This window comes from Nicotiana tabacum, chromosome 20 (assembly GCF_000715075.1).
Source record: "Nicotiana tabacum cultivar K326 chromosome 20, ASM71507v2, whole genome shotgun sequence".
In the NCBI taxonomy this organism is placed as follows: domain Eukaryota; kingdom Viridiplantae; phylum Streptophyta; class Magnoliopsida; order Solanales; family Solanaceae; genus Nicotiana; species Nicotiana tabacum.
In genome coordinates, this window is record NC_134099.1 from 163,065,205 (window position 1) to 163,079,372 (window position 14,168).

The 14,168-nt window shown below is 34.2% G+C and overlaps 1 protein-coding gene and 1 long non-coding RNA gene across 3 annotated transcripts; one reads left to right on the forward strand and one right to left on the reverse strand.

Moving 5' to 3' along the window:
* The first annotated feature begins 3,487 nt into the window (after positions 1-3,487).
* On the forward strand, positions 3,488-8,152 carry LOC107779028 (serine carboxypeptidase-like 26). 2 transcript variants are annotated; one of them, XM_016599366.2, is made up of 10 exons: positions 3,488-3,795; positions 4,519-4,626; positions 5,049-5,144; positions 5,239-5,331; positions 5,495-5,583; positions 5,685-5,969; positions 6,284-6,450; positions 6,577-6,672; positions 7,028-7,133; positions 7,825-8,152. In XM_016599366.2, the coding sequence occupies exons 1-10, from the start codon at positions 3,537-3,539 to the stop codon at positions 7,969-7,971; spliced, it is 1,446 nt and encodes a 481-aa protein (XP_016454852.1). In that variant the 5' UTR covers positions 3,488-3,536; the 3' UTR covers positions 7,972-8,152. The 2 variants fall into 2 exon arrangements, with proteins under 2 accessions (XP_016454852.1, XP_016454853.1); XM_016599367.2 differs by having other exon boundaries at positions 6,290-6,450.
* A 1,235-nt stretch (positions 8,153-9,387) lies between these two features.
* LOC142174736 (uncharacterized) lies at positions 9,388-10,041 on the reverse strand. Its single transcript, XR_012703781.1, has 3 exons — positions 9,950-10,041; positions 9,794-9,859; positions 9,388-9,681 (listed from the first exon to the last, which is right to left on the reverse strand). It is a non-coding gene; the product is annotated as an uncharacterized LOC142174736 (long non-coding RNA).
* Between the last annotated feature and the right edge of the window lie 4,127 nt (positions 10,042-14,168).

Sequence of the window (14,168 nt, forward strand, 5' to 3'; positions counted from 1 at the left end):
TATAAATGAAAACATAATTAATGGAAGTAGTTTAATGAATCTTATACAATCTAAATATATCTTAGACAAATCTAATTTATATATCTATATCTATATTTATATTTATATGTATATTTGTATCTATATATTGATCCAATCATAGATTTTCTTCTATGTTAGTTAGAAATATCGAGGTAAAAAATTAATTAAAAACTATAATAAAAAATATAAATATACGTAAATTGAGATAACCTATGACTATTTATATTTTGGAGTAAGTTAAAATATAAAATAAAACTAAAATTTACTTAAAGTTTTAAAGATTTATTAAGTTTAAAATTAAATAAATTCAAGAAGCAAAATAAGATCTTACATAAAGTATGCAAATTATTTATAAAGTAAGAAAAAATTAAATAATTAGCAAAAATTATTTTAATAACAAGAATAATAAAGTCATATTAATATTGATAAACCGGGCAAACAAATATTTTATACGTAAATATTACGACAACATCAAGATATAATATGTTCAAACAATTAAGATTTTTTTTGTATGATTAATATTTGAATTGAGTGCAGTTAGTTTAAGTTTGAAAGCAGGACATATATTTTTGAAAAATACGATCCAATTTAGAAAATAGAATAATAAAACTTACTTGAATTTGAGATGAGAAAGTTATTCAATTTTTATATATATTATATAGATTGAGTGTGGTAGAAATATGTATTAAATTCAAACAAGCTAATAAAGATCCACATGACAGTGTAATAATATTAGGAATTGAATAATATAATATCAAAAAAAAAAAATAGAGAAAAAATAAAAATTCAGATTTTTTATCATAGAGAAAAAAGGTAACACTAATTTAAATTTGAGATGAAAGTTTTTTTGATATTGTGATAAGAAAAGGCATAATATAGATAAGTTCACGTAACTCAAGTCTAATAGATAAAATTAAAAACTAAAAATATTGAATAATAAAATAAATTAGAGATAATATGAGGATATTTATAAATCATACATTTAGAAAATAAAATAAAGTAAATATACAATACTTAAATATTATTAAAATTAAAATAATTTAAAATTTTCAAGCAATATTTTTCAAATAAATATTTATTTTATGATTGAGAAATTATATATTATATTAAAGAATAGTAGTTGATAATGATATTAAATAAAGTTACAAGTAATGAAAAGTCACACAAAACGCAATAAGACTATATATTAGATTTAATAAAAATAGCAAAATTACGTTCAATTATTAAAAATTTACTATTAGAAATGAAAGGGAAAGACTATTTGAGTTTGAGATTAGAAAGTTCTTAAAACTATGATGAGAATGCTCAAACTATGGATAATATCACGAAATTGAAATTTTATTTATGAAAAATAAAAAATAATAAAAATTTATATCTATATTATATTAAAAGGTGGGTAATGAAGCATATGGTTATGCCAAATGGCGTAAATATTTGGGCATTTTTAAAGAATCTATTTGTTGGATTATATTTGTATAATATTAAAAATTTACTAATTGATATTCTTTTGCATTTAATTAATAATTGAAAAGAAAATATTTCCTTAGGAATTGCATATTAGAGTTGTCCGTGACTATATTTAGAGTAATATTATATGACAAATAATATTCACGATTTCCTTTAAAGTAAATAAATAAATTAACCATTAATTAGCGAAAAGAATATAAGGAAATGAATATTCATGGTTTCCTTCAAAGTGAGAAAATAAAGCAAGCATTAATTAAAAAAAAAAAAGAACATAAGCAAATAGTATTAAACCTAATATAATATAGATTTGTATTATATTAAAATAATCTATCTTCTTTATTATTGTTTTAAGTACAATCTATGCAAATACCTTTTCCTTTTAGACAGATGTTCCAAATTTTTAAGTTAATGCTTTGAGTTAATATAGGTAAGAGAAAAGGTATGAAATATTTTATTGACATTGTGGTAAAAATGGAAGGGGAAAATCCTTTCCGAACGTGTTTTGGACCAAAAGTCCAATAATAATAAGTAAAAGAAAAAGATCACTGTGGCATGGTGAGTTAGAATCCCCATTTTCAACAAATATAATTAAACAATCATATAAGAGTGTTTCGAGAGAAAAAAATGCAGTATTGATGCTTTTTTCCCTTGCCTTCTCATCAATGTTTTTCTTGCTTAATTTAGTACCTTTGTAACACTAAATTAGTATAGGGATACAGATGAACGCCAATTAGTTTGCCATATTGCAAATCTTATAGGAACTTGGAGTAGAAAGTAGTTGATTTATGGAACAACGTCAGAGAAAGAGAGAAAAACATATGTTATTTCCGGTATTATTAATATTTTCTTCAATTTGGACAGTAAAGGTGGTTATCAAATTATATTTAAATAAGAATCATGATAAAAGAATTTCGATCAATGCCTTCAGGAATATTGCCCCTTTGCTGTGAGGTAATAAATTTTATCTCTTTTCTTCACAAAATCCAAATTTATCTCTTTTATTTGTTTTTATGAAAAAATAATTCATAGAAATCACATTAGAATATGATTCATTTTCCTAGACTTTAGTTAACCCATACTGGCCTTTTCCACCCGTTTGGACAAATATAAGAATGGATAAAATATTATTTTCTTATAAGTTTGAGCGAGTGACTTATTAAATGAAGAACATATGAGTTGTCAATTAGCTTGCCAAGAGGGTTTCGAGATTGAAGAGAAAATTTGTATCAAGTTTGACAATTATGAAAAAGGTGAACAATTAGTTCATAGAACACTGCATCAACTTTGATAAAAAAAAAATATAATAAAGAAAAATAAGCGAAGTATAGCTCATATCCAAATGTCAATTGAAGAAGGGGGCAAATGGCAAATGGCAATATTCATGAAGCTCCGGAGAAAAGAGAAGATTACAAACAAGTTATTTTGTGACTAAATGATTTTTTTCCTTTTATTAGAAAGGTTGTTATTAGGTTCATTGCGTTGACAATTGAAATTTAAGAAAAATGTCTAATGTACCTTAATAAAATATTTCACAAGTTTGATGAGTAATATATTTAAGAGTTTATCCGTGCATCGCACGAGTACTAATACTAGTACTAGTTAATGTTAACAAACTTGTTTATGATACATGTGGATTTTACACACTAGCCCAATGGTTACATCACTTACATGATACATGTGTTCGCATACGAGATTTAAATCATGATTAATTAATAACAATCACACCTTAAATTATTATTTAATCATGAAAAATTAGTATGGTCTACTGTAACATCTAGGGCAATACAGTTTTTACCTATACGAATTTTATTTCAAATATTTTAATATTTCTCCAAGTAAAATTTATATTCAAACACAAGAACGAATACATATATATTTTCGCAAAACTCAAATTCTTTATTTTTAAAAAAAACTTTAACCAAATATGTCAGCGGTGCTATGACTATTCAATTATTAAAGTCAACCCAATAGTCAAGACTTAGATCACTTTATCTTAAAAGTTCAGAAAACACACACAGACACACAGTACTAGGAAAAGTAGAACTGAAATGGAAACTTCAATTCCAAAGAATTTCAGAAACATAGTTCTAATATTTTTGTTCCTTATTTGTTGGAATAAAGTTTTTGCAAGAACTCAAGAAGATGACAAAGTAACAAAATTGCCTGGGCAACCAACTACACCACAAGTCTCACAATTTTCTGGTTATATTACAGTCAATAAAACTAATGGAAGGGCTCTTTTTTACTGGTTTTTTCCTTCTCAGTCTGAATCTTTCAAGAAACCCCTCCTACTTTGGCTTAATGGTGGTAAATTCTCATATCTTTTAATAAAAAGTGAACCCAATTTTCTCCTTTTCTTTTTTTATATGAAAGTTTGGATATTAATTCTGTTCTTGTTGTACTTGGATTTTGTGGCTCTATGACCATAATTCTTGGTTCCCCTGCATAATTGGTAAAGTTGCTGACATGATAAAGTTGCTAACATGTGATTACGAGGTCAGGGTTCGTGTCGTGGAAACTGTCTCGTGCAGAAATGCACAGTAAATCTGCGTACAATAGAACCTTGTGGCCCAGCCCTTCCGGGACCCCGCACATAGCGGGAGTTTAGTGCGGCGGGTTGCCCTTTGTTTAGTAGTTATGTAGGGATTATAATGCAAGAGTATTTTATGCATGTGAAAATAATACTGGGATTATTATAAAATGAATAATTATGCAAGAATTGTTATGTGAGAATTGATTACTCTAAGGGTGTTTTTTGTCTTTAGTTACTATTGTCAACCGGAGGGGAGTCTTGGAGCAACGGTAAAGTTGTCTCTGTATGACCTATAGGTCATGGTTCGAGCTGTGAAAGTAACCACTAATGCTTGCATTAGGATAGACTGTCTACATTCTACATCACACCCCTTGGGTGCGGCCTTTCCCGGACCCTGCGTGAATGCGGAATGCCTTGTGCACCGGGCTGCCGTTAGTTACTATTGTCAACTTATTGCTTTAGTTTCTTAGCATTCACTTGTGTGATTTCTCTATTAGGCCCTGGTTGCTCTTCAGTTGGATATGGTGCTGCTGTGGAGTTAGGACCTTTGCTAGTTAAAAACAATGGGGCTGGTCTTGACTTCAACAGTTATTCTTGGAATAAAGGTCATATCTTATTTCATTTCATTTATAGTCTACTTTGACCTTATGTGCCTTTGTTTACTGCTTGCTATTATTGCTATTGCTTCTTTTTCATCTTTCCTTGAGTCGAGGGTCTATCGTAAGCAACCTCTCTACCCTCGTAAGGTAGGGGATAGGGTCTGCGTACACTCTACTCTTCTCAGACCCGACTTGTGGATGATGTTATTGTTGTATGCTCTATTTGACCTTATATTATTTATCAGTTTATGATGAACCCACATGATATACAATATATTGACTCTATATATTCTGTTGTTGAGACAGAATCAAAAGTAGAGAATGACAAATTGATAGAAGTTTCAGCTTTGCAAGGCTTAGTAGCTGAAGAGTAATATCTAAACTACAAGAGTGTGATAGTATTTTTCTTGTGGTTATCTCAACTGCAGAAGCCAATTTGCTGTTTTTGGAGTCTCCAGTTGGGGTGGGATTCTCATACACCAATACATCCTCCGATTTAACCAACTTAGATGACGACTTTGCTGGTAATTACAACCTGAGAAATGCAAATACGTTTCCAAGAAGAGTGTGCATGTATAGTGTTTATGCTAACTTAGTAACATAATTGGCTTGATACAGCTGAAGATGCTTACAATTTCCTGGTGAATTGGTTGGAAAGGTTCCCCGAGTTCAAGAACCGCGAGTTTTTCATATCAGGAGAGAGCTATGCAGGTGACATAAATCTTTCGATAAACTTTCGTCTTAATGATTTAAGACTATGCCAATGTGCGTAAAAATGTATGCAGGTGACATAAATTTTTCGATAAACGTTCATTTTAATGATTTAAGACTATGCCAATGTGCGTAAAAATGTTCATTTCTTTTGTAATCATAGGACACTACGTGCCCCAACTGGCAGAGCTCGTGTACAACAGAAATAAAGACAGCAAAAAGTATCCATATATTAATCTCAAAGGTCTCATAGTAAGTTCGCGTTCATACTTATGCCATACTCTATCATTGTTCTTATCCCAATGGCACATCACTGCAAAATTCACTATTTAATCTAATACAATGACTTGCAGGTTGGAAATCCTGAGACGAATGATTACTACGATTATAAAGGGATATTAGAATATGCTTGGAGCCATGCAGTAATTTATGATTCACAGTATGAAAAGGCCAAACAAGTATGTGATTTCAATCTCTCCAACTGGTCGGATGCATGTAACGCCGCGATGAAAGTAGTATGGGATAAATATGAAGAAATCGACATCTACAACATTTATGCTCCCAAATGTCTCCGGAACACGAGTTCCTCTTCTTCTGCTAGTCTTGCTGTCAGTGGACATGAATCTTCTAAACTCAAGGTGATTATTCTACCCCGAAGTTTCAGAATGATCTTGTATCACATGAGTGCATTTTAGTCGGTATGCATAAAATACTTGATAGTCTTTGAGCCTTGAGCAGGCCATTCCTTATGCCTAAAGACATAACAATATTGCGTATTGCAATTAGTGTTCTTGTCTGACATATCTGTTCACTGTATATTCCTTTTTTTCTCAAAAGACTGTTACAAGCTTATTCATTTTATAGCTCGAAATCAACATGCAATCTTCACGAATCAAATAGAAACTTGGCAAACATGACCTGAAACTATGCTTGATTTTGACGATGTACTTAGTTGCAGGCACTTAATTATGGATTCAGGAGGATGAAACGAATTCCGGGGGGTTATGACCCCTGCTATACTGCGTTTACTGAAGAGTATTTCAATCGGTTAGATGTTCAAATTGCCCTCCACGCAAACAGTGAAGGGCGTCATACTAGAGTAAAATGGCAAAGTTGCAGGTAAGTTCAAGTTTCAGCTTAATTCTCCTTCACATTCTGGAATCATGTCATGGTTATTTTTGCCCGAATTTCCTGCAATATTTGTTTATTATTTACTAACTTGGTTTCTGTTACGTACTTTATTAGTGATCCAGTGTTCCAGAAGTACAACTATAATGTGTTCTCTGTCCTGCCAATATACAAAAAGCTTATCCAAGGGGGCCTGAAGATTTGGATTTTTAGGTATTTGAGTTTTTTATCTGTCTTTATTTTGCTTTTTCCCTTGTTCTTGTTCTTGTTATAGTTATAGTTGCATGTATCCTAGTTGTAATTCATATGCATGCCAGAAAATGTTCACATTCTTAAGTTATAAAGGACTCGCTCTCTCCATATAACTCTCAGCATCTAATGGTTTAGGGACTACAATTTATTATGTTGGCTGAACAAAGTATAGTTTGTCTGCCTATTAAGTTCTCTTTACTGTCCAAAATTGGATCATGCCTTGCGATTCCTTGAAATGCATCCTGATTTTCTTTTAATACTCATTTTCTATAAGCTTACATTCATGTGACCCCGTGTATTTTTTATTATCAAAAAGTGGGGATGCAGATGGGCGAGTACCAGTAATTGGGACGCGATACTGCATTGAAGCTCTTAATCTGACTCTGAAGTCCGAATGGCATTCGTGGTTCCACAATCATCAGGTCAGTTCTTGTCGTAATTGTTGACTCATAACAGTTAAATAATGATCAAACAGAAAACCATGCGATAACATGAAAAAGGTAAATTTTCATGTTTCCTCTTCCTCCCAGTCGCGACCCCCTGCCCCCACCTGAACCAGAACATGCAGTCGGAGTCCATTAACGGATGTAGGTAACTTATCCTCCTTCTAAAGATAGTTGTCTCGATAAAATTAGTGCTCGTTGAGTCAACAGTATTTCAATCTTATAACCATTTGGGACTAAGGTGTAGTTGCTGTGTTGTTTATAAACTATTTAAACAATGCAATGTTCAACAAAACATTAAAGCACGAGTTATTGATATGTAAACGAAAAGCTAACTAGCCAAGTATCTTTGGTTGCTGGAGTGTAACCTGAAAAATAAGGCAGGTTACAACGTGGTAAATGTGGGACAAAATATTACAACACGAGCAAGACAAATATGATTTCTATTTAACCGATTGAAAGTTGCTGATATGTACACGAAAAGCTAAGAATCTTTGGTTACTGGAGTGCAACCAGAAAACTAAAGCAGATATTTTTCAGGTTGCTTGTTACAACATGGTAAAAGTATACCGAGAGTGTAAAATTTATTTGCATTGTCAGTATGTATAGTAACAGCTAACAAGTGGTAAAATGAGGACAACGAGAGACGTTAATGTATGTAAATATGCAGGTGGCAGGACGGATAGTGGAGTACGAAGGGCTAACGTTCGTGACAGTAAGAGGAGCTGGTCATCTAGTACCTCTATACAAGCCAAGTGAAGCTCTAACCCTCATCCATTCCTTCTTAACTGGTGAAGAACTCCCTGCTCATAGATAAACGTCAATTGTATCCATAATAAAATCTCTAATAAACATCTTTCTGTCGTTTTACTACACGAAGTTACATGATGTTTGCTACTACTTAAGGGCGGAGACATGTTGACCTTTCACTGTAGCATTGAACTTCTTTCTTGGTTATACAGTAACAAGAATCAAGACTTCAGAGATTATAACAGCTAGACAATCAAATGCAACTACAAAGTGGATTCTCTTTTTAGTACTAAAAAATTTTGAGAAAAAAAGACTCAGCAAATTACTTGGGATGTCACTGTCACAAGTCTTTTGGTGCAAATAAATTATTATGGAGTTACTATATTTGAATATTTGATTCGCTTACCGAATAATAACTCTGGTTAGGTTGTTCGTTCTTAAAAATTTAATGCCATAACCACTTTTAAAGTTATTTGGTCTGATTCTAAATCAATCATTCATTCAACACGGCTAAAATCACCACCAAAGATGTGGTGCTGTGGATGAGACTGTTCCTCCCTTAATCAGAGGTCTCTGGCTCGAGTCCCGGGTATGGAAAAATCCTTGGTAGGGAGTGCTTCCCCCCGAATGGGGCCCTACGCGGTGCGAATCTGAATATAATTGAGCTCCAATACCGGTACCGAATACCGGGTGGAAAACCAAAAAAACACTGCTAAAATCGTGTCACGCATTAGTCCATTAACAGAAGTTGTTTTTAGTTCAAACCTACCTAGACTCGATGTTGTCATTAGGGGTGGGCGTTCGGTATTTCGGTTCGGTATTTAAGAATTTCGGTTCGGTATTTCGGTATTCGGTTTATCAATTGTGTATACCAAATACCATACCAAAATATTTCGGTACGGTTCGGTATTTCTTATTTTGGTTCGGTACGGTTTCGGTTTAACAATCAATGAATAATCAATGCTAACAGTGCACATGCACAATTGAAATTTTCACTCTGAAAAAATCTGTTTTCCGATATATAACAATGCACATGGCTGATGGCACATGCACAATTGAATAAGTGAAAAGCAAAAGCTGAACAAGACAACAAGTTCTTTACAATCTGCACGCCAGTATATCATATTATACAATATTACAATCTGCATTCTGCACGCCAGTATACAAGTGAAAAGCAAAAGCTGGCCAACTGCACAATGCACATTACACAACTATATTAAACAACTTAAACACAGTGCAATACTGCAATCAACTGACCAACTGCACATTACACAACTTAACACTTAACACGGTACACAATAAAATCTGTACACAACTACACAACACATTACACAACTTAACACTTAACACAGTACACAATTGAATATGTACACAACTACATATTACACAACTTAACACTTAACACTTAAACACAGTGCAATAAAAACACAGTCCAACAAAAAAAGTCTTAACACTTAAACACAGTGCAACTGGCCAACTGCAACAGTCTTAACAGTCTTAACACTTAAACAGTTAAACATAGTGCAACAAAAACAGAGAGGGCATCCCTCAACAAACAGTCTTAATTCTTAAACATGAATTCCAGGAAGACGCGCAAGACAACGCTTAATATGCTTCCTTAAACCAATTGTTCCATTCCTCTTTGGATTAACATTATATACTTGACCACAATGTTTGCACTCTACTTTGCGAACTTCTCCGTTATCTTCTTTCACCACAAAGTATTCCCAAATATCGGAGCGTTGAGCAGTAGCACGGGGCATGATTGCACTTGAACCTAAAAAAAATATAAATCATAAGTTAGAATATTATATTTTGATGATAATAAAACAAAACTACAAAATATTAAGTATATCATTATCACCAAACAAATAGAGTATTAAACTTACCACTCAAGATGCAAGTTGCAACTATACATCAAACAATGCTAGTAGTGCTTCCATTATTTTCCATATCTAAAGATAATACGACCAAATATGTCATACAAATGAAAAAGCATGATATATTATTTTGAATTAAAATACACACAAAATATTAAAGCTTACCAAGCTCGAGTTCCTCAAGATACTTCAAGTCTTCTTCAACACTAATAGGATTCTTCTCTTCTCTAAGCCAATCTTGAACACAAATAAGAGCTTGCACACATTTAGTAGTCAATGAACTCCTAAATGAATCAAGAATACGGCCACCAGTGCTAAACGCGCATTCCGACGCCACACTAGAAATTGGAATTGCCAACACATCACGAGCCAACTCCGAAAGAATAGGAAATCTAGGAGCATGTGTTTTCCACCAACTCAAGATATCAAATTCTTCACTAAAAGGCTCTTGTTCTTCACTAATGTATTTATCCAACTCCGATTTAGCACCCCCACTTCCATTGTCTTCCTTTTGTTTCTTCAAGCTAAGCTTAGTCCTTATTTTTGATGCACTTATAACACTCCCACTAGGTGTATTAGATGTGTTGTTAGATGAAGTAGAACTAGATGGAGATTGAGGACAAGATTCGGTTGAATACTTTTTTAGATACTCTCCAAACAAAAAATTCATATAAGCATACACCTCAGCATTTATTTTCTTCCCTTTTTCCTCCCCAAAAAGTTCTTCAAGTGCTCCCTCAACATATTCAAATTTGTTACGTGGATCCAAGACGGAAGCAATAAAAATCATTTTATTCATCTTTTCAGGCTCACCCCAATACTTCTTGAACTTTTCTTGCATTTGCTGAGCCATTTTTCTCAAATGCTCATCCTCACTAGCTAAACACATTTTCAAATGACAATAAAGTTCAGATACATCCTCAAAATGAGAATTACAAGTGACATAACGTGAACCTGAAACTTTTTTAGTTAGCTCGTGAAATCTTGCAAGAAACTCTATCACATTCCTCACATTTACTCAATCATCAGATTCAAGAGGACTTGCATTACCACCATCTTCACAAAGATGAGAACATTGATAAGCAGAAAATCCATCATAAAAAAGATGCAACTTGTTAAAGGCCTTTTCAAAGTGTTATGCTGTATCCAACATCAAATAGGTGGAATTTCACCTGGTAGGAACATCCAAATACAATGTTTTGGTACATTCTACCTTTACATGTGCACAATACTGTTTAAACTTTAAGGTCCTTACAGGCGAAGATCTCACATACCTCACAATATTTCTAACACGTGTCACAGAAGCATCAAGTTCTTTCAAACCATCTTGCACAATTAGATTTAGTATATGAGCCATGCATCTCGCATGAAGATGTTTACCACTCATCATATTAGTTTTCCACATATCTAACTGTTTAGACAATTCTTTGATAGTGACATCATTTGAAGAAGCATTGTCCACAGTAATAGTGAAAACCTTGTCTAATTTCCATTCAGGACGTCGCAGGACATGGCAGGGCGTGGCCATGGCACGACGCAGGACGCGCCAGGACGTCTGCCTCTTCTCAAGACAAACAAAAACATAAATTAACACCAATATCAACAAGGCATGATGTAAGCCTAAAACTACCCGGACATAGGCATAGCTAGTAGCTACGTATGGACTCTCATCACCTCGTGCGTACGTAGCTCCCACAAATAGAAGCACATAACAATTTAGTTTACCTATGGGGTTAATTCCCTCTTACAAGGTTAGAAAGGAGACTTACCTCGCTCTGAAGTTCCATAACCGGCTCCAACGCCACTCTAACACCTCAAATCGATACCCAACGCTTCAAAACTAGCCAAAAATGTGCAAACCAATGAAAATATACTCTAATACTCATAAAAAAATTTATTTACAACAATTCCCAACTCCGCTCGGAAAGTTGATAAATCACCCTCGAGCCCACGTGCCCGAATTTCAAAATTTATTGAAAATAAATATTTCCCATAACTCATATGGTCTATCTCCAGAAATTCATCCAATTTCTTCCATGAATCGACCCTCAAATTAAGGATTTACCATTTTCAACTTTGGAGCTCAAAATCCCAATTTCTACTATCCAAATACGGATAAAAATAGAAACCAACAGAAATAATCATGGAGAAACATCAAAATAAAGGTAAGATATTTACCCCCTTGTTGAGACGAGAACAACGCCCCGAAAATCACCTCAAACGGAGCTCTAGAACTCAAGATATGCCCAAAATACTAAAATTCTCATTTTAAAACACTGTCTAGGCGACTTTTCTTTATCGCCTTTGCGGGAGACTTTCGCGTTCGCGAAAAGAAATTTTTCGCATTAACTGGCCAACCCAGAAATCCTTCTTCTCATTTGCATAACCTCTCTCGCGTTCGCGAAGAACAAATCTTCGCACCAGAAACCAACAATTTTGTCCGACACAGAAATGGGCATAACTCTCTCAAACGACATCAATATTCGATCCGCAATTACAATACTGATCTAATGATTCAATTCAATCCCAAATAAAAGGTTATTTTCTCAATATAGTTCCCTTTATTCCTAAAAAAATGACGTCGAAATATCAAATAAGAGCGCGATACAACCCAAAAACCTCTGAAACTCACCTGAGACACCCGGGACCTCGTCCAATCACACAAACCAGTCCCATAACATAATACGGACTTGCTCGAGGCCTCAAATCATATCAAACTATATCAAAATCATGAATCGCACCCCAATTCAAGCTTAATGAACTTTAGAACTTCCAACTTCCACATTCGATGTCAAAACCTATTAAATCACGTTCGATTGATCTCAAATTTTGCACACAAGTCACATTTGACATTACGAACGTACTTCAACTTCCGAAATTAGATTCCGACCCCTATATCAAAAAGTCCACTTTCGGTCAAACTCCTCAAAAACCTTCAAATTTCTAACTTTCGCCAAATGACCCCAAAATGACCTATGGACCTCCGAGTTCACTTCTGGATGCGCTCCCAACAACAGAATCATCATATGGAGCTATTCCCAGACTCGGAATCCCAAACAGACATCTATAACACTGAAATTCACTTCAACCCAAATTTATGAAATTCTTCCAAAATGCTAACTTCCACAATAGGTGCCGAAACGCTCCCGGGTTATACTAAACTCGATACAGACATACACCCAAGTCCAAAATCATAATACGAACCTATTGGAACCTTCAAATTCTGATTCCGAGGTTGTTTACTCAAAATCCAACCTTAGTCAGAATCTTCCAACTTAAAGCTTCTGAAATGAGAATTCTCTTTCCAAATCAACTCCGAACTTCCCGAATTTCAATTGCGACCATGTAAACAAGTTGTAATACCTAAAGTGTAGCTGCTCGTGGCCTCAAACCGCCGAACGACGTGCTAGATCTCAAAAGACCGGTTGGGTCGTTACAAAATTATTTTCCAAGATCAAGAAAGGAATATTTTCAATATAATTGTCACGACCCAAACCGAAGGGCTGCGACGGGCACCCGGTGCCTTACTCAACCGAGTACCAACATAACATATCTTTCTTATCGTACTGTCATTGATAAATGGGCCAAAAAGTGTCATCATGGGATAACCAGAATAAACATGAGGGAATACCTGACATAGAACGACCCAATCCGTATATAGAAACTCATACCTATGACATATGGGCCTATAAGGCCTATATGATCCATTATATACTTAAAATATAGGCCGACAAGGACATACAAGTATCCCTATACATGACATCTGTCTATAAGCCTCTAAGAGTACATACTTATCAATTAAAGTCGGGACAGGGCCCCGCCATACCAAACAATACACGTCTAAATCATACTGACTAAACAAGCAACTCCGGAGCAAATGGAGCGCACCAACATCTTCCGTTGAGCTGATAGCCTACTTGAGGTACACTCGACCTGTCTATCGGGACCTGCGGGCATGAAACGCAGCGTGCCCAAGCAAAAGGGATGTCAATACAAATAATGTACCAAGTATGTAAGAATGAAAATCAGTAAACAATAGACATGAGAGTAACATGGAGTAAAAAGACTCAACATGTAAGTATGATTAGCTATGTAAATCATTTAATATTATAATGTCATGCATATGTCTATAAATATCATGTCGTGCATAGATGTATGTATTCATAACATCATCAAGCCTCTGAGGGCATCCCATCATATCATCTCGGCCACTGTGGGCAAAATCATCATTGTATACCAGCTGATCAGGTGGTGGTGTGTATATAATGCCATAACCTTTTTTCCATATCCCATATACATATAATATACATATATACGTGTATATAATGCCATCTGGTCATGGGTGGTCAATGTACATGTACAAATAAATGCAATACGTGAGAAG

Coding starts and splice junctions, on each gene's coding strand:
- LOC107779028 (XM_016599366.2), top strand. CDS start 3,537: ATGGAAACTTCAATTCCAAAGAATTTCAGAAACATAGTTCTAATATTT. Junction 4,627..5,048: donor CAGTTATTCTTGGAATAAAG/GTCATATCTTAT, acceptor TCTCAACTGCAG/AAGCCAATTTGCTGTTTTTG. Junction 6,451..6,576: donor GTAAAATGGCAAAGTTGCAG/GTAAGTTCAAGT, acceptor GTACTTTATTAG/TGATCCAGTGTTCCAGAAGT.